General features: G+C 42.2%; 1 protein-coding gene across 3 annotated transcripts in view; it reads left to right on the top strand.

The window, feature by feature from the left end:
- The first annotated feature begins 495 nt into the window (after positions 1–495).
- The window catches only part of Gmcl1 (germ cell-less 1, spermatogenesis associated), a 35,531-nt gene continuing 16,163 nt past the window's right edge, over positions 496–19,863 (top strand). For 2 of the 3 annotated variants that reach the window (XR_003487519.2, XM_027428605.2), the window contains exons 1-9: positions 497–943; positions 5,276–5,399; positions 7,952–8,048; positions 9,184–9,281; positions 11,644–11,756; positions 12,292–12,357; positions 15,143–15,227; positions 17,515–17,605; positions 18,677–18,814. Coding sequence is in view for 2 of the 3 variants with exons in the window: in XM_027428605.2 (XP_027284406.1) it covers positions 690–943; positions 5,276–5,399; positions 7,952–8,048; positions 9,184–9,281; positions 11,644–11,756; positions 12,292–12,357; positions 15,143–15,227; positions 17,515–17,605; positions 18,677–18,814 (1,066 nt within the window). In the remaining variant the exon portion in view is untranslated. Of the gene's footprint in view, positions 944–5,275; positions 5,400–7,951; positions 8,049–9,183; positions 9,282–11,643; positions 11,757–12,291; positions 12,358–15,142; positions 15,228–17,514; positions 17,606–18,676; positions 18,815–19,863 lie in introns of all 3 variants that reach the window. The other variant, XM_035448668.1, reaches the window with a different exon arrangement.

The raw sequence follows: 19,863 nt of genomic DNA, 5'->3' as shown, positions 1-19,863 counted from the left end.
TCCACAAACTGACTGCACAGAGCTGAAGAAGCCCTCGGACTCGAGCAGCCTTGCGGGAAGAATCGACGACAGAAGACGGCAGATCCGTCGTGCAAAAGCACACAACGGCTGGGCGTTGGTGGCGCACTCCTTTAGTCCCAGCACTCGGGAGGCAGAGGCAGGCAGATCTCTGTGAGTTCGAGGCCAGCCTGGTCTCCAGAGCGAGTGCCAGGATAGGCTCCAAAGCTACACACAGAGAAACTCTGTCTCGAAAAACCGAAGAAAACAAAAAGAAAAACAAAAACAAACAAACCAACCAAAAAAGCACACAGCGTCCACGCTCCTCCTCCGTTAACTCCCTAAGTACAGAAGGTTGGTTCACCCTCACCCGGGCTGAGCTCATTGGGGGCGTGCCCGACGCCCGCCCGCGCATGCGCGCCGTGCCAAGCAGGCTCCGCCCTCGAGGCTAGCCGCCCCTCCCCTTCCGGGGGCTCGCCGCACGCATGCGCCTTGCGGCGCGCGCTTTGTTGCGAGAACGAGGGGGCGAGGTCTTGGGAGCCGGGCGGCTGAGGCGCTGCGGGCGGGGCGGAGGATGGAGATGACTGCGTTCTCTGTGACGGTTGGGGCTGCGCGCGAGGCGGCGGCCGAGTAGACGGTGGGGCGTCAGGCATGGCAGGGCGGCCCCTCGGCGCTCCCTAGGCGCCGGAGCCATGGGCGCGCTAAGCAGCCGGGTGCTGCGGCCCGCGGGGCGCGCTGATGAGCCCGAACCTACGCCCGGTTCTGGGGGCGCGGCCCGCAGGTCCGATGCGGGCGAGGATGCGGCCCACGGCTTCTGTTACTGTCCGGGCGGCCGCAAGCGCAAGCGCAGCAGCGGCGCATTCTGCTACTGCCACCCCGACTCCGAGACGGACGAGGACGAGGACGAGGGCGACGAGCAGCAGCGGCTTCTGAACACGCCGCGCAGGTACCGAGCGTCCCGGCCGCCGGTGCCCTTGTCGGGAGAGTGCGGGGCGGCCGCGCGGGGAGGGTCGGGGTAGGAAGGGAACCGAGCGCGTGCGGGGCAGACCTGACTGAGATCAGTGCGGTAGCTGGGCGCGTGCAGGGCAGAACTGGGGCCAGAGCCGGAGCCAGCGCGGGCGGGGCAGACCTAGGATCCATGCGGGAGCTGGATGTTTGCACACAGACCTGGGGGGTCAGTGACGGGCTGGGCGTTTGCAGACAGACTCTGGGGTCAGTGCGGGAGCTGAAGAGCCCAGGGATCTGCACGTCACCCAGAAGCTTCCTGAATGTCAGAGCCTCCAGGCCGAGACCAGCCAGAGCTTCCGCAGACCCCTAGTGGGGCTTTTGCTTTTCCGAGGGGGTAGCCACAGGAAAACTTACTGTGCATCCACTAGCCTTCAGTCAGTATAGAGAGGAACATGGTAGTGCCTGGTAGGGACACCTCTCTGTGTTGTCCACTTGATGGACCAGTGAGTGATTGCACATGTGAAGATTGGCAGTACTGTGCATTCCCCCGAATTAAGAATAAAGTCTTAATAGATTACGCTTTGTTGAGGTGGGCTGTGATCTGTGTAGGTTGCCTAAGATTTTTTGAGGGGTGGTTGAAAAAAAGAATCATAGCTTGTGAAGTAGATGTGGCTTACACCAGAATGTATTTTTATATAAGGAATCTGCTTGCTCTTTTTTTTTTTCTTTTTTCTCTTTTAAGGGCATTGTTAGAATCACACATGTGATTTTTCAATGAAATTTTTAAAAACTTACCTGCTCAGTACTTTGCCACATATGCATTGCATTTTAGTTGAAAAAAAAAAAAAAGGTATGGGTACTAGAGATGTGGCTGAGTGTCAGAGCTAACATGTAAATATCACAGGTAAAAACTAGATTACTATCAATATAAAATCCTCTCATTAGGGTTTTATGTGTGAATGCATTTTCAAGATGGATGCACAAAACATGGAAATATTACTTCCACCTCATAGAGTTCCATGGATTTAGCCCAGCAAGGTGGTACAAGCCTGTAATATGTACACTCTGATGTCCTAAGCAGGAGGATCTTAAGTTGGACCAAATAGTGAGTTCAGGACCTTCCTGGTCTATATACAGAGACCGTAGTGAGATGGAAGAGGAAGGAGTGGCTGGGGTGGGCGTGTTGAGAGAGAGAGCACAAGCATCAAGACCTAAGAGTGAACACAAGTTCGGGGCCTGGCTTTTTTAAAGATTTATTTGTACTTGTGTGTATGTCTGAATGTGGGTTTGTGCTGGTTCCTGCAGAGTCCAGAAGAGGGTGTAGGATTGCCTGGAGCTGGAGTTACAGGGGTGTTGTGAGCCCCCTAATAAGGGTGCTGAGAGTTGTACTTGGATCCTGTGTAAGGGCAGTATGTGCTCTTCACCACTGAGTTACCTCTCTAGTCCCACAGTACCTGTCCTTTGTGCACTCACTAACCATTAGAACTCTGGTGAACTGGCCCTTGTGACACAAGATGGCATCCTTCTTTATTTGGCCTTAGTGACTTAGCCACTCCCACTTCCTTTGGTAATTGTTTGATGTACCTGCCCCATCCTTTCCAATATACATCCCACATCCCATCAACCAACCACCCCATCAGACTTCCCTTCCATAATCCAGGGCCTTATCCATTCTGGGTGAGCACTTGACAGACAAGCTATATCCCAGCACCGTCTTTTCACTTTTTACATATGCATGCATGTACAGATGTGCTTGCATGTGGAGGTCAGAGGTCAACACCTGGAACTTTCAATATTGCTCTGCACCTTACCTTTTTGAGACAGGGTCTCTTTACTAAACTCGAGGGTCACTGATTAACTAATCTAACCAGCCAGCAAGGTTCAAGGATCTGCCTGTTTCTGCCCCTCTACCTGTCCCATTGGGATTACAGAGGCTGGGAATTCCACCTGGGTTTTTATTTTTTGTCATCATCAATCCCCCCCATCCCTACTCACCCCCATTCAAGTCAGGCCTTTATACTTGAAAAGCACTTTACTTTATTGACTAAGTAATCTGCCCAGCCCTTGTTTGTGTGTTTATATTTAAGTTAGGTATGGATACAGCATATATTTAAGCCTTTCTTTTTTAAAATCCAATAAGACAAAGTTTGTGCTTTTGATTAGTGTACAGATCATGTATGTTTAACTTAATTATTGAAAAAAAATTTTAAAAAGAGAAACAGTAATCTGTACAAGGAAATTTTAATATAAATCTTACTAATAAAGAACAGGAAATTAACTATTAAGAACAAAATATAAGGAGAAGAGGTCTTAAAAAAATAAAATACAAGAATAGACCCAGCATTACGGCACATACCTAAAATCCCAGCAATTAGGAGGCTGGGACAGGAGACTCACAGGCTCAAGGACAGTCTAGGTTATGTTGTGAGACCCTGTTTCAAAAAATAAAGAAAAGAAAATGCATGTCGGAATTTAGAATGTGTATGTATGTATAGTGGGAGATGTCTGACTGCATAGCTGAAGGTGTAAGACAATGCTTGGATCTGTAAATTTGTTTGCTGGTTGTGATTCCTCTGTCAGGTTGTCTATTGTGCTTTCCCACCTCAACTCAACATTTTGCTAACTGCCTGTCTTTTACATGAACAAAGTTGTTAAAATTCACGCTATGCTTCATCTTGTCCACAGGTTGTCTGCAAAATGAAAATGTAAAGCCAGGCAGTGGTGGTGCACTCCTTTAATCCCAGCACTCGGGAGGCAGAGGCAGGTGTATCTCTGCTTCAAGGCCAGCCTAGTCTACAAAGCAAGTTCCAGGACAGACTCCAAAGCTACAGAAAAGCCTGTCTCAAAAAAACCAAAAAAAAATCAAAACAGGAAACCTAGTGAGCAGTATGTATTAGATTGGTCACTGATGTCAGGCTGTGGACAAGGCTTACAGATCACACCTCACAGGCCTAATGCCAGAGGGAAGCATGGTTAGATTTTCACCTTTTGGAACAAACTGTCACTTATCCCAGGCTAGTTTCTGGACTAGCCTCAAACTCAATATAGTAGTGCTGGGATTCATAGTGCTTCATAGATGTTAGGTAAGCACTGTGCCATATGAACTACATCCTTAGCCCCTGGAATCTTTTCTTACCTCCTGTCAGTTACTTCCAGTTGGGCTCTTTCTGTTTATGTTTACATAAATATCTATATTTATGTTTGAGGGAGACATGGGCTACAGTACTTGTGCTGAGATCAGACAACTTGAGGAAGTCAGTTTTCTCCTAGCACCATGTGGATTTTAGGGTTTGAACTCAAGGCCTTTACCTACTGAACCATCTCACCCCAGCCCCACCCCCTTTATTGTTTCACTGTGTATCTCTGGTGGCCTGGAAGTCACAGAGATCTTTCTGCCTCTGATCCACCCACTTAGTACTGGATTTGAAGTCAGTGCCATCATGCCTGACCTGGCCCCCTTTTTAAAAGTGTCTTAGTGTCCTAGGGATTCTAGCTGCCTTTTTTTGCCTCCATTAATAAAATAACAATACCCTTTCATCTTGAGATTTTCTCAGTCGTTTGAGATAGCCATGCATGGAGCCCATCTTTGAACCCTAGACCTCCTAAAGGGTCCCACCCTTTTACCCCAGTCTGGATCTGCCTGCTTCTAATTATTATAACTGGGACTTTGACCCCATCTCTATGAATGGACTGTGGTTTTCAGTAGTTTCTCCCTTTTCTTTCTCATTTCAGTGAACTACATCTTCAAGTATTTTCTCATGAAAGAGTGGAAAAGGGTGATCATTTTTGCTTATATAAATATAAACTTAGTCTCAGTTTATTTTTCCTTAGATTATGCTACTTTATATGACTTTCCCTTGCTATCCTGGAACTCTGTAGTTCAACCAGGCTGCCCTTGAGCTCACAGACATCTGCCTGCCTCTGCCTCTCTAGTGCTGGGATTAAAGGCCACCATCACCCATCTCATAGCACTGGTTTCTAAACAAAGAAATGAGCAAAGTGTGGTTGCTGACGTGCCTTTGTTTATTGAGCAAATAACTTAAATTAGTTTAGAACCAACAACTTACAAGGGTGGCTAGAGATGTCTCCCTCCAGCCTTACTTGTCTGCTGTTATTAAGAGCACCCCTGTAGCCTCTGTTGATGTGCCTTTTCCTGCTCGTTCACACAGTAAGTTGTGTCTTACAGAAATGGGACGAAAGGAGACTTGACAGTATATGAAAATCAGTGAAATGTTGCATGTTTTAATGTGTTGGCATTGGACAGGGCCTGGTGATACTAGTGCTCTACCACTGAGCTGTTTGCTTATATAATTTTGTGTTTTCTTAACAGGAAAAAATTAAAGAGCACATCTAAGTACATCTATCAAACGTTGTTTTTGAATGGTGAGAACAGTGACATTAAGATCTGTGCTCTTGGTGAAGAGTGGAGCTTACACAAAATCTATTTATGTCAAGTGAGTATTTCACTGATGTGTTAGGCACTGGGGAGCTGCTGAAGAAGCTTGGGCTCTCTGGAGTGTGTTCTGCTATTTGGTTGGATTTCATAGTGAGCTGTCCCCTAGTGAAATATCTACTGGAAAGAAAGATGGTGGACCCTTGGAGTGAAAGCTGGCTTCAGCCTGAGAACCAGAGAAGTTAATGCCTACTCCCTTTCATAGAAAATCCAGTGGCATTAAAAACGAGACCTGCAAGTGGTGATATCATTTTAGCTGATGTGCTTGTTTGACTGTTGTGCTAAAAGTTTTTCTGTCAGTATTTTACCCTTCAAAATGGCTCAGATTTTTCAAAATAGAACACAATGTGGCTCTAAGAGTTCAGACAATTTTTCTTTTTAATATATTTATTGGGGCTGGAGAGATGGCTCAGTGGTTAAGAGCTCTGGCTGCTCTTTCAGAGGTCCTCAGTTCAATTCCTAGCAACCACGTGATGGCTCACAACCATCTTTAATAGGATCTGATGCTCTCTTCTGGCATACATGCAGATAGCACTCATATGAGAAAAAAAATTTAAAAACTATTATTGTGTGTGTCTGAACATACTTGCCATGGTGGGTATATGTGTCAGAGCACAACTTGTGGGAGTTGATTCTCTCCTTCCACCAGTCCTGGGAATTGAACTCAAGTTGTTAGTCTTGGCAGCAAGTACATTTAACCTCTGAGCCATCTCCAGTCCCTCCTTCCAAGCCCCTCAGATGTTTTATTTCACTCATCTTTCATCCATTCGGTGTGCTAGACCTTGTAGGCTTTTACCTGTGGATTTGGTGTTTCCTTCTTTGTCGGAGAATAATGGGCTAAAAGACAATAGAGCTAGAATTTTCCCGTGAAGATGTTTGGAAAGTAATTTTTTCCTTCCACATGTAATTAGATTTCTTTTAAGAACTTGTTTTTATTTCTATCATTTAAAATTTGTGTATTTATATGTGGTTCAACTTGTTTTTATTTCTATCATTTAAAATTTGTGTATTTATATGTGGTTCTGTGTGTGGGTTTGTGGAGTTTACAGTGAGTACGTGCCTGTGGAGCCCAGAAGAGGGTGTCAGATTCCCTGAGGCTGTAGTTTCAAGCAATTGTGAATTTCTTGATGTGGGTGCAGGACAATGAACTCTGGTCCTCAAAAAAGGGCAGCAAGTTCTCATAACTTCTTAGCCATCTCTCCAGTCCCTCCTCCCACATTTAAATCAAAACTTTTTTTGTTTTCATTTTGAAATGGTTTCTCTATGTAACGGCCCTGGCTATCCTGGAACTAACTCTATAGACCAGGCTGGACTCAAACTCACAGAGATTCACCTGCCTCTGCCTCCCAAATGCTGGGATTAAAGGCATGTGTTACCACTACCTGAGTTTAGTCGACTTTAAAATTTATTTTTTAAAAAGCTTACTTTGATTTGGTGACTATAGTACAGAAATTTTTAAGAAATGAAGGAAAGAATGATATTCTTTTAAAATCCCAAAGAATTTAATCAGAATGCCAATCTTTACTGTATCTATCTTTTGAATCCCTAAAAGCAAGCAGTCTCTTACTGACTTAAAAAGGTGAGGTGGCCTCTGTGAAACTAGATTAGTTATCATTCAATTGTCACAATCTATGGCAGCACCTTCAGACAGAAACCATTGTCTGTGTCCTTGTTAAGGACAATGGTGAACATCTGGCCCTGTGTATCTGCAGATTCCACAACCTCACATGTAACAACTTTGTGTTACAAATATTTGGGAAAAAAAGACACTTGCATCTGTACTGAACATGGGAAGCTTTTGTCAACCCCTAAAAAACAATATGATTATTATATAACATTTACATTACACTAGGCCAGACAAGTGACCTGCAGGATATTTAGAGAGTGTGAGAGCCTATGCACAAGTCAGAGCAGAGCTGAGGTATTTGAGCATCTGATTTAGTGTTGACTGTGTCCTGGAGCCACAGATGCAAACAGATGAGCATAAATTCTGAAGAGTATTCTGTTTTCCTCTATTTTAATTATTTATATATTTTTGATCTGGAATAAACTTAATTAGTTAATATTTGATCCATTCTAAAGTACTACAGTGCTATTTATGAGGAATGGGTCCGGCAGGTAATGATAGACTTTACCCATGTTGGAATTCAGAAGCCATTGTGGTCACATAACACTAAATTGTAGGTCTTGATTTCTTTGGGGTGCATCATTTCTAATCCCATCTGGGAGTACTCTGGATCCTTAATCACTGTGGGACCACAGGAAGAAGTTACTAGTTTGAGGAGGACTTGTTCCCTTAGCTCTCCTGAGTACAGAATTCGTATATCCACTGTGCATAGTGATGCAGGGGTCAGGACTGTGATAGTAGTTAAGAATCTGGTTTAGTTTTGCAATGTATCAAATTTGTTTTCTCCTGTAGATATTTCAATGCTCTTTTCCTCTTGAAATGGTTTGTCAGATTAGTTTTGATTAGGTAGTTTCTCGGAGTTAGAAATGAGAGAAATATTTAGAAGACAAAGTACTAGCTAATCATTGACTTTTTTTTTCCCCCAGTCCGGCTACTTTTCTAGCATGTTCAGTGGTTCTTGGAAAGAATCCAGCATGAATATTATTGAACTGGAGATTCCTGACCAGAACATTGATATAGAAGGTATGACCTCCATAATTATTAGTGTAAAATAATCATAAGAATATAACTTTACTATTCTTCTGATGAGAAATATCCTAGCCTTATAGGCTAGGGAAGAGTTGTGTTATATACTGGAAGGTGAAGATTTCCTGTTAATTCACTCCATAGCTTATCTGTCTGTCCTTCCTGTCTCTGTCACAAGTGTCCAATCAGTCTGCTCACGTGTCTTTGTGGATATGAAGGATGTGGAAAGAGGGAATAGAAAGTATGACTACTTTTTTAAAATGATGTATTGAAGGTTGGGAGTATAGTTAAGCGTTAAGAACAAGTTTTGATCTCTAACGCCAAAAAATAAAAATAAGTAATGTGTGAAGGTCTTTTATGGAGCAAGAAGCATATGAATCATGTAGCAGGCTGTGTCAGAGCTCGAAGGATCTGTGGCTGAGGAAACAAGTCCGGGGAAGGGGTAAGAGGTTATGAAAACAGCTTAGTAAACCTCTGTGCAGACCATCCTCTCCTGTTCCTATCCTACTTCTCCTTCCGCTCATCGCATTTGATAGGCTGAGTGGAGAGACTCGAGGTCTGCTCCATAGTCAAAGAAACTTGAGGTGTTTATAAAGCAAGTTGAAGAACACCCACGAGAGTGGCATTGGAGGAGGCGCAGTCTTAGACAGCTGTGAGGAGCTGGGCATGAGTGGCACAGATATGGCCAGGAGTTAAACTCAGACCTAAGTGGCCTGGTGCCACCTGTCTGTACTACTGGCACTGAGGAAGCTGAGGCAGGAGGATTGCTGTGAATTGGAGACTAACCTGAGCTACATAGTGAGTGCACTCCTTACCTACTCCCCTAAAGAAAATACTGTCATGGAGTGGTGGGCAGTGTAGCTACACTTAGTGATTGATCTACTCAGCAGTACTGACAGTGTTTCATGATGCCTTAATTCTAATCTGATCATGTTAAGATCAGACATAAGAATGTGGCAGAGTGGACAAAATCCTTTTGCAGCAAGCACTGTTAAGTATTAATGCCATCAGTAACAATGGCTGCCATTTAATCTGTGATGCTTCTCTAGGTGCAGACTAATGTCCTTGCTGCTTCTGCAGGAGCCTCATACCTGCAGGTCGCATTTCATTGCGTGTGCACTTTTGCTTTCAGCACTGCAGGTTGCATTTGGATCACTGTATCGAGATGACGTCTTAATAAAACCCAGCCGTGTTGTCGCCATTTTGGCTGCAGCGTGTATGCTGCAGTTGGTGAGTATGCCACCACTCAGCAGTGTCACAGTGCCTGGTATATCTTGGTGCACACCTCCAAAACAGAAGTGAAATTCCACTTCTACAGTCTCCAAAACAAAACGTAGAAATTTGTTATTTGTTTGAAAATGCTTGACCAAAAGCTATTAGTTAAATTGGGGGCTTTGTTTGATTCCTGTGTAAAGTGTATGGGAGTGATTTCTGGGTAGATTGTTTGATGTGTCATTATTTGGGAACATTCACTTGACCACGTTCCTCTGCAGACTTCTGTCCATCAGTGACATCACTGCTGAGCAGATGGCTTATCATCCGTAATTTAATTCATTGAGGTCAAAGAAGCACTGAGTCTGTTGTTTAAGCTTCCTAACTATGATATCATCCTTTGTAAATGATGTGTGTCATCCAGTACTGTATGTTGAGTATACTGTGCAGTGTGTGGGACTTGGTGAATGGGGCCAAAGAGGATGAAGATGTAGTCCCTGAACGTGGACAATCTGTGTGTGCCTTCACGAAGCTCACAATGCAATGAGGGTCAGGTGAGAGGTGAATATATAGCCCAAAGGTCCAAACATATACCCAGTGTTAACAGTATAGCATAAATGCCTCGTGGGTCTAATGAACCTGTAAAGGCAGGAAGGGCTGGTTCAACCTAGCACCCTCATAGGACACCGTATTTCTAGATTGAGTTTGAAATGTGCCTAGCTTGCACTGTGTGAAAAAGGGGGAAAAACAGCATTTCAGACCATGAACAGAAAGACCTAAAATGTGAGAGAATGGTGGATTAGAGAAGTTAAGTAGACTGAGTTTCCAGCATCAATTAAATAGAGTTGGAGGACTGGCAAGACAGTGGAGCCTAAAAAGGTGCTTGCCACCAATCCCCAGGACACACATGGTAGCAGGAGAGAACTGAGTCCCCCCAGGTTATCCTTTGATCACTATATGCATGCTGTGAAGTATGTCCCACTATTCATGCAACATAAATGAGTAAACATTTAAAATACCAGGTATGGTGGTGCGAATCTTTAATCCCAGCATTCAAGAGACAGAAGCAGGCAGATCTCTGAGGTCAAGGCATGTGCAGGGATGTGGAATTGATTCCCAGCCCCACACCAAAATGACAGAAGACTATTGCAGGTGCAATGTGTGAGGGAAAGCGAGAATATTAGCGATATAAATGTACTGCAGATGCACAAATGCCATCTAGATGAAGGTAGCAGTAATAACCACAGAGAGGAAAAGGCTCCCGAAGAGGAAGTTGGGGTGGGGGCGGATATGCAGCAGTGAAGTTGAGGTATTAGGAAAAGAAGGGTATAGAATTGAGGTAAGTTCAAAAACCAGTGCATCAGTGTTGTGCTTTAATTTAAGCTTATCCAAAAATTAAAAATAAAAATAAAATGAAAACAGAGGCAGATGGATCCCTGTGAGTTCAAGACCAGCCTGGTCTACAAGAACTAGTTCCAGGACAGCCTCCAAAGGTACACAGAGAAACCCTGTGTCAAAAAACTAAAAACTAAAAATAATTTAAGCTTATGTGGATTGAATGGCTGATCTATTTGAAGTGCTAGTTATTAGCTTGTTTATTGTCCTGGTTGATAGTATTTTTTCAAGTATTTTCATCTTTCAAATAATTACTTTGCATATACTCTCTAACTTTGGTCTTTCTGGGTTTGTTCTAAATCTTCTTTCTGTCTTATTTTTATAACTTACTAATTCTAACTTAATAATATAGTTGCATGATGAATATATTTCAGAAATATGAATAAAAATGCCACTTTCTGTACATCGGAGGTAGTTTATTTGAAACCTGTGTGAATCTTTTAGATTAAAATTTTAATATGTTATTTAAAACTGTGATGTACTTGGCATCTGTTGAGTATTGATGGTGCTTTAAACTTTACTGAGTGATGTTGTATATACATCCATATTATTTCTTTGTCTATCCTGTCTCTTGAGTAGCTGACTGTGTAAAGAGCCCATAGATTAATAAGAGCAGGACTAAGAGCAGGAAAAACTTATAGTAAAGTGCTATTGAAGAACTTTGCAAAGGTCCAGAGTGGAAAATAGAAAATGAGACACACAACATCTCCTTCCCCCGTCGCTGTGCCTCCCCTGCCCATTTCATTCTCAGTGCCAGGTGCTAAGTGGGTACTTGCTGGATTCTTTTTTTCAATATTTTTATTGAAGTTAGAAAAAGACTTAGGCTTGTTGCACTTAATGAGCTTTCTTTCTTTCTTCCGTCCTTCCTTCTGTCCTTCTTTCCTTACTATTTTGATTTGTTTTTACTTTTTAATATTTGAAAGCACATATGAGAGCTGATTTTCCCAGGTGAAATGGCCTTTGCAGTGCTTGTTTATATTTACAGGATGGTTTAATACAGCAGTGTGGTGAGACAATGAAGGAAACAATTAATGTGAAAACTGTGTGTGGCTATTACACATCAGCAGGGACCTATGGATTAGACTCTGTAAAGAAAAAGTGAGTCACTTTTCCTATTTTTCCCATCCCACTTCTGGGAATTTGGTTGTTTTGGAGTTTTACAAGAATGTAATAAGGAATTAGTGGGGAAAAGACTAGAGTAATAGAATTTGTTACTCTGAAAGCTCTATTTTCTTCCGGACTAAGCATTAAGTTGCTCAAAGTTGACTCTGTCAGTGACCACGGCAGGGCTGAAATATGCTCATACAGCTGTGGCCATCACTTAAGGCCATCAGTTTAGGCACCATAGATATTATACTAATACAAATATGGGCAGTTTGACTCCTGAGAATTGCAGAACTCATTTTCAGCTTGTACAGAAGGTAATATCTTACAAGGTATTTAACTTCTTAATAAGAAATGATACTAATATTAAGGGAATATCCCATAATAACTACTGACAAAAACTACTAAATTCCATCACTGAGGTAAAAACTTTGAGCATGGCATAGCATGATTAATACCTTGTCTCTAAACTATAAGACATCATTGAGTTAGCAGTTCAGAAGCGCAGCTAACCGCACTTTACCCTCAGGTGCCTCGAGTGGCTGCTGAACAACCTGATGACTCACCAGAGTGTGGAGCTTTTCAAAGAACTCAGGTATTTGGATTCCAAGTAACTTCACAGCAAATCACCCTGAAGTGACACTTTATACTTGCTCAGGTATTCCAGGGACTTTTGTAAAACACAAAGGATATTTTGAGCACCGGGTCTACTACACACACCTTTAATCCTAGCACTTGGAAGGCAGAGGCAGGTAGATCCCTGAGTTAGAGGACAGCTTGGTCTACAGATCAAGTTTCAGGATAGCCAGAGCTACATAGTAAGACCCTGTCTCAAAAAGAAGAAAAAAAGGCAAACAATTTAATGAAAGGCATCCTGACTATATACACAAACTGAATGCTGTAATCTATCTAAATGATAAAATGTGCATTGTTGTTTTAACAATTGTAATAGAAATGTACCAATCCTCTAAGACTATAAAGACTTTCAAGTGCTGCCTCACTTCTGTAAGCCTGTACAGCTTCAAAAGGGATAGTTTGGCTGGGCAGTGGTGGCACCCTCCTTTAATCCCAGAACTCGGAGGCAGAGGTGGGTGGATCTCTGTGAGTTTTGAAACCAGCCTAGTCTACAGAGTGAGTTCCAAGACAGCCAGGGCTGTTACACAGCGAAACCCTGTCTTGAAAAACCAACAAAAAAAAAAGGGAGGGAGTAGTTTGAAAACCATTTTTATCATAGAACATGATTTTGAAAAAAAAAATCAAAACATGTTTTAGGAGGAAAATGGGTTTTTAAAAATAATTTCTTTTTATTTTATTTGCATTGGTGTTTTTCAGGTGTGTATGCATGTGTGAGGGTGTCAGACTTGTAGTTATAGAAAGTTGTTAGCTGCCATTTGGGTGCTGGGAATTGAACCTGGGTCCTCTGGAAGAACAGTCAATGCTCTTAACCCGTGAGCCATCTCTCCAACCCCAGAGAAAATGTTTTTTAAAGATTTATTTTAGTGTAAGTTGGTTTGCCTGAATGTACGCCTATCCAGCAGTCCTTAGAGAACAGAAGGGGTGTAGGATCCACTAGAACTAAGTTATATATGTTTGTGAGCTGCCATGTGGGTTCTAGGAAGCACTCTTAACTACTGAGCCACTTCTCCAGACCCTATTTTAAATTTTTTATGGGACAATAGATGACTCAGAGATTGGGGACACTTACAAAAGAAGCCTGTTGACCTGAATGCTATCCCCAGATCCACAAGAACAAGTCCCTAAGACTTTCCTATGACTTCTACACACATCATGACTTGTGTTCTCTCTCTCTGTCTCTTTCTCTCTCTTAACACACACATACATATAGAATAAAATTAAAAGCAATGTTTACTGAACCTGATGAAATCATTCTCACAGTTAGTTTGGTCCTTTTAACTGCATCTACTTATATTCACTCTTTCTTCCTCTCTTCTTGATGTCCCTAGAATATTAATGGTACACCACTGAGGGGTGTGAATGGTGCAGTTTGATTGTACTGTTTTACACTGTCACAGGGTTCCTGTATCAAGGAAACTGGAAAAATTCTGGATGGAAATGATTATTTTTTGAAGGCTCTAGGGTATAACTGTCATTAAGTGTGAAATGTTTTTGTTTTGTGGGGGTTTTGTTTTTATTTTTGAGACAGGGTCTCACTATATAGCTCTGGCTTCCCTGGACCTCACTATGTAGATCAGTTGGGCCTTGAACTCACAGATCCACCTGGTTCTGCCTCTGAAAGCTGGGATTAGAGGCATTTTGATGAAAAAGGATACAACAGGTTTTAGTGTGTTATGGCTTCTGAGGTGGGAGAGATATTAGAGATCTCACTGAACTTTGTTAAAAAAGGTGTCATAGAGGAGTCATCTTAAAAACCTGGAAGCTTTTCTGGTTAAAGGAAAGGGAGAGAAAAAGAAAAGAATGAGCAGCCAATGACCACATTTCCATTCTAAATTTAAACTACTGTACCTCTTCATCTTTCTCTGAGAGTAATAAAAATGTAATAAAAATAAAATCCTGGAACTCACTGTGTTGATCAGGCTAGCCTTGAAGTCACAGAGATCTGCCTGCCTCTGCTGGAATTAAAGGCATAAGTTACCATGCCTGACTTAAATGTACTTTCTGACTAGAAGTTCTTTTAAGCATAGATGTTAAGTTACTTTGACGAGTATGTGGTCGAATGCTGATAATCTTAGCACTGAGAAGGCTGAGACAGGAGAATGGCAATTTGAGAACAGCCTGGTCTATATAGCAATTTCCTGCTTCAGAAAAAGAAAAAACATTACTTTGAAGATGCAGCTATTTTAGTGAACTTTAAATCTGTTTTGTTTTTATTTTTACATAGAAACATGGGGAGGAAGACAAGGTGGGACTATGTTTACTTAGATTCTTTAGTGTTTTTCCAGTGTCAGTGAATAAACTCAGGCTCTGCAAATCCTTCACAACTCAATGTCAAAGTTCAGAGACTCATGTGAGATGGAGTGCTAACAAAGGTGCTCTGTCTTATGCAGATAAAATTGCTGTCATTTCTAATTCCATATTTCATTTGACAGAGAATCAAAAGTTTTTAGGGCCAATGAGATAGCTCAGTAGGTAATAGCAATTGCTACACAAGCCTCATGACCTGAACTCAGGCCCCTGAACCTGTGGTAGAAAGAGAAAGAACCAAGGCCTGAAAGTTGTCCTCAGACCTCCACTTGCACACCAGGGCACATGTGTGCCTGCACTCACACATATCTCACACTCATGCACGCGCACACACACACACATACACACACACACACAAATAAAAATATTTGAAAGTTCACCATGGTCCTTCAGCTGTGTGTGAAGACAAGCTCACTCCTTTGTTTTGTCTTTTCCAGTATAAACGTCATGAAACAGCTCATTGGTTCATCTAACTTATTTGTGATGCAAGTGGAGATGGATGTATATACAGCTCTTAAAAAGGTATTGTGTGTATACGGGAATATTACTTCAGATCGCTCCCAGACTGAAAAGCTGGAAACAGGTGCTCAGTTAGGCTGAGGAACTCCATGCGCTGCTTGGTTTACAGTGGGTTGTGTCTTGGTAAACCCATCCTCATAAGCTGAAAATACCTAGCCTGCTGAGCACCATTGCTAACCTCACCCTCCTTAGTAGTACTCGGAATGCTTATTTAGCCTATAGTGGCCACATTACCTAACCCAAGACGTTTAGATCATTAAGTGTTGTGTGACTCCTGTAATTTGTTCATTTCTCTCCTGAAGGGAAAGCAAGAGATCCTGGTGCAGTTCTCTGTCACCACAGGTGAAAACCCTAAGTCAGTCCACCAGGCCATCTCAAGCAGGTGGCTATATGCCAAAACCTAAGTCTTTATTTAGATTTAGGGTTTCATGACCGTCTTAGTTACTGTTCTATTGCTGTGAAGAGACACCATGATGAAGGCAACTTATAAAAGAAAGCATTTAATTGGGGGCTTGCTTACAGTTTTAGGGAGTTAGTCCATGATTATCATGGCAGGGAGCATGGCAGCAGGCACCAGGCATGGTGCTGGAGAAGTAGCTGAGAGTTTATATCATTATCAGCAAGATGAAGGCAGAGAGAAAGATTGGGTCTCTGGTGGGCTTTTAAAACCTCAGAGCCGGGCTGGAGAGATAGCTCAGCAGTTAAGAGTACTGACTTTCTTCCAGAGGCCCTGAGTTTAATTCCTGGCAACCACATGGTGGCTCACAAACACCTTGAATGAGATCTTGTGCCCTCTGCTGGCATGCAGGCAGAAGACTGTATGCATAATAAATAAATAAATAAATAAATAAATAAAACACCTCAGCGCCCACCCCCATTGACACTTTGAAAAGGCCACCTCCTAATCCTTCTCAAACAGCTTCACCAACTGAGGACCACACCTTCAATTAAATGAGCCTGTGGGGGCTGTTCTCTTTCAAACCACAACAATGACTTCGTTTTGCTTTTTTTTTTTTTCCTGGAAGCAGGCCTCATTCTGCATCCCACACTTCTACCAATCCTTCTGCCTCAGCCTCTTACTCTTACGTGCTGTGATTACACTTATAAGCACCAAGCCCAGCTTTTTTTTTTTTTTTTTTTTTTTCATCCTTCTGACGGATTTAGGTCTAATTTTGTTTCACAATTGAAGTTGCTGGTGAGGGTTGGCATCTGTACTCAGAGGCATACTTGAGTCATATATAGTCCATTGTCCCTGTGCAAAATGTAGTGTGCACTTCAGGAAGTTGTGATTCCTCCAAGTCACAGCATTTCTGTGGCGATGAGACTGAAGTTGCTAGTTTTCTTCAAGGAAACTTAGCATTTGGGTTATCAAAAAATATGTTTGGAGGTCACACTTTTGCCTTTCGGTGTAGCTGCTTTGATGGCAGGAGTGATGGATGCTCTCTCTGCCAACACCATGCTTATAAACACTCAATACATATTCCCTTAGGGGCCTGGAGGGAAACCCAGAGAAATTAGGTGATGACGTGACAGAGATTGAGCATCTACACTCTTCACTGCTTGCATGCTGTCCCAACATCACAGCATCAGAAATTCCTTTTTTTGTGTCTTTACTTTTGCAATCTTATGATCTTATATCCTATTTAGTGTTAATTGATTTGTTAGTGATTAGGATATATTAGTACAGAATTACCAATGTGTTATATATGTTAAAACTGTAGGTGTTTGATCAGCAAGATGTGCTTTCGACTATTATATGAACTGAGTTTTTAATATTGGAGCTCCATTTTGTGCCATGATGACTTGAAAGCTTTAATAGACTTTTTTGCAGTTTCTTATAAAATGGGAATTTTAGCTATTATCTTAGGCTGACGATGTAGCTCAGTTGGTAGAGTGTTTACCTAGCATGTTCAAAGCCTTGAGTTCAGTTCCCAGCACCTCTTAAACTTAAACCTTCCTACAGTTCCTCATGTTGTGGTGACCCCCAATCATAGAATTATCTTCATTGCAACTTCATAACTATAATTTTGCTGTTATATGTCATAGTGTAAATATATTTAGAGACAGAGGTTTGGAATAGGGGTTGTGACCCACAGGTTGAGAACCACTGACTTAAACCAAGGATAGTGGCACAGGTCTGTAACCCCAACAATCCACAGGTTAAGTTATCCTCAGCTACATAATTTCCAGGCCAGTCTGGGCTATATGAGATTGTTTGAAATAGAACTGTTTGAAAATATAATGGTAAAGTGATGAGGTCTTACAATTATTTTATTATTTTTCAAACTAGTGGGTGTTCCTTCAGCTGGCTCCTTCCTGGAATGGATCTTTGAAGCAGCTTTTGACAGAGACAGATGTCTGGTTCTCAAAGTGGAAAAAAGGTATGCTGAGATTGTCACTGAGAGTCCCACACACCTTTTTCCTTTAATGATACTTATTTTCTGTGTAATAGCTCTGCCTGGCCTAGAACTCACTCTGCAGACCAGGCTGGCGTTGAACTCACAGAGAGATATGCCTGCCTCTGCCTCCCGAGCACTAGGACTAATTAAAGGTGTGTGCCACCACTTCCTGGCTTGATGATACTTGTTAAAATCAGGCCTTGGCTTTTGCTTACAGACTTGACTTTAGAGCTGGAAGACAGCTGAGCAATTTCCTACTTCAGCCTCTGTTCACAGCAGGAAAGTGAGTGCTGAATGAGGAAAGACTCCTGAGCTGTCGCATGTTCTGACCCCAGAGCTACTGTTCTCCTCTTGTCACCAGTTCATCCTGGGAATTACACTTGTTTGATGGCCAGATTAGATTTCCCCTGGTAAGCTGTGCCCATCTCATCTCTCGGGCAGTGTTCCTGATGGACCAGCTTCTGTGCATCACTAACTGGAAAGTAGATGCAGAGGTGGCATGTGACGTGTACTGCACAGTGTGTAAGCAGCAGCCCTCCCTGGGGCTGGAGGCACAACTCAATAGTTGTTAAGAGTGTGTACTGCTCTTGCAGAGGATGTAAATTCAGTTCCCAGCGCCTACATCTGGCAGCTCACAACTGCATGTAGTATCCATCACTGATGTAAGTTAGAAGGATGGATAGATGTCCCTGTTTTGGTCATCTTGTGGGACCCTCACGTGTCCTTCTGGGTTCTTGGGAAGAGATGAGAGAGAGAGAGACGTGAGCCACTTCCTTGAGTATACCTCTCCTACCATGTTGCCTTGTAAAGTCAACCACAAAAATAAAAGGATAGCTGAAATCTCAGCACAAGGATCTAATTACTATCAAAATTAATTTGAGAGATTTTTCAAAGTTCCTCTAAGGTTTCTCACATCTTAGGTTTGTAAGGCTGTTGAAATCCTTGAAAATAGCTTATTTGCATTCGAGCAGGCTCTGTGTGTGTGTCCATAGAAACATTTAGTAAAACAGCACATTTGACAAGAATGCTGTTTAATTAAAACTTTCTTAATAGACTTTGAAGGGACGACTTTCCTTGAAACTGAACAGGGAAAACCGTTTGCGCCCGTGTTCAGACATTTAAGGCTACAGTACATTATCAGTGATCTGGCTTCTGCAAGGATCATTGAGCAAGATTCTCTGGTACCTTCAGGTAAGGAAACCTGATATGTTTGTGATTTGAAGTCATGTTTTTCTGATTGTAGCATTTCATACTTGCATAGGAACGAACAGTTAAAGAAACCAGGAAGTCATCTTTGATCCCATAAGGTATGTACCTTTATGCCCACAGAGATGAGCGTGTCAATAATCTTCCTGTGCTCACATTTCATACTGCTTTCTCGTGTCATATTTCGTTATTAAAGTACCTGCCACAATATTTAAGTGACTAAGAAGCATTTTGCAGTAGTGTTTTGATTAATTCCTCTACTGAGGATCAAGCTCAGGGCTCTGCACTGCATGCTAGGCCCTAACAGTAAGCTGTAGCTTCAGCCCCAGCCTGACTTATACTAGTGCTGCTATTGGAAGCATGCAGCCACACACTTGGCTCTGCGTATTTCTCAGGTGGTTAACCAGTGCACTGTTTTGGATAATAGCCTGAAAAATTGCTTTTGATGTATTTAAAAAAAATATCACTGCTCTTTCTATTAGTTCCCCTTATATTTGCTTAGTTTCTAATTTTTCTTATTCTGAATTCTTAAACATGTTAAATCAAGTAAACAAGTATTTATTTTTATAAGTCTGTTGTATTTGTAACAAGTTGCGTTTAGTAGTGTATAAGTACATTAGGGCATTTACCTAGAATGTTCAAGACCCTGGTTTTGAAGCAAAGTACAGCAAAAAGGAAAGAAGAAAAGCAGGGTGCTAACCCTATAGTAGTTTTAGTGTGTACTCCACACCAGGCAGTGATGTAAATTAGATGCCAAAGCTATGACAGAGCCTTCGTTAAGGCTCTATAAAGATTTATTGTAATTATGTGTAGGTTTGTGTCTTGTGTGTGTGTGCATTTGAGTGCAGGTGCAGACACTGGATCCTCTAGAACTGGAGTTACAGATGGTTGGTTGTGGGCTGTCTAATGTGGATGGGGAACCAAAGTTGGGTCCTCTGGAAGAGCAGCAAGTACTCTTATAGCAGCCCCATCTTTAAGGATTGTTGAATTTGGAAAACAGTTTGATATGATGTACATTAGGTGTGTCTAGTATA

The sequence above is a fragment of the Cricetulus griseus genome, chromosome 8 (genome assembly GCF_003668045.3).
Source record: "Cricetulus griseus strain 17A/GY chromosome 8, alternate assembly CriGri-PICRH-1.0, whole genome shotgun sequence".
NCBI classification, from domain to species: Eukaryota; Metazoa; Chordata; class Mammalia; order Rodentia; family Cricetidae; genus Cricetulus; species Cricetulus griseus.
The sequence above is the reverse complement of the archived record's forward strand: the minus strand, read 5'-3'. Positions and strand labels throughout refer to the sequence as shown.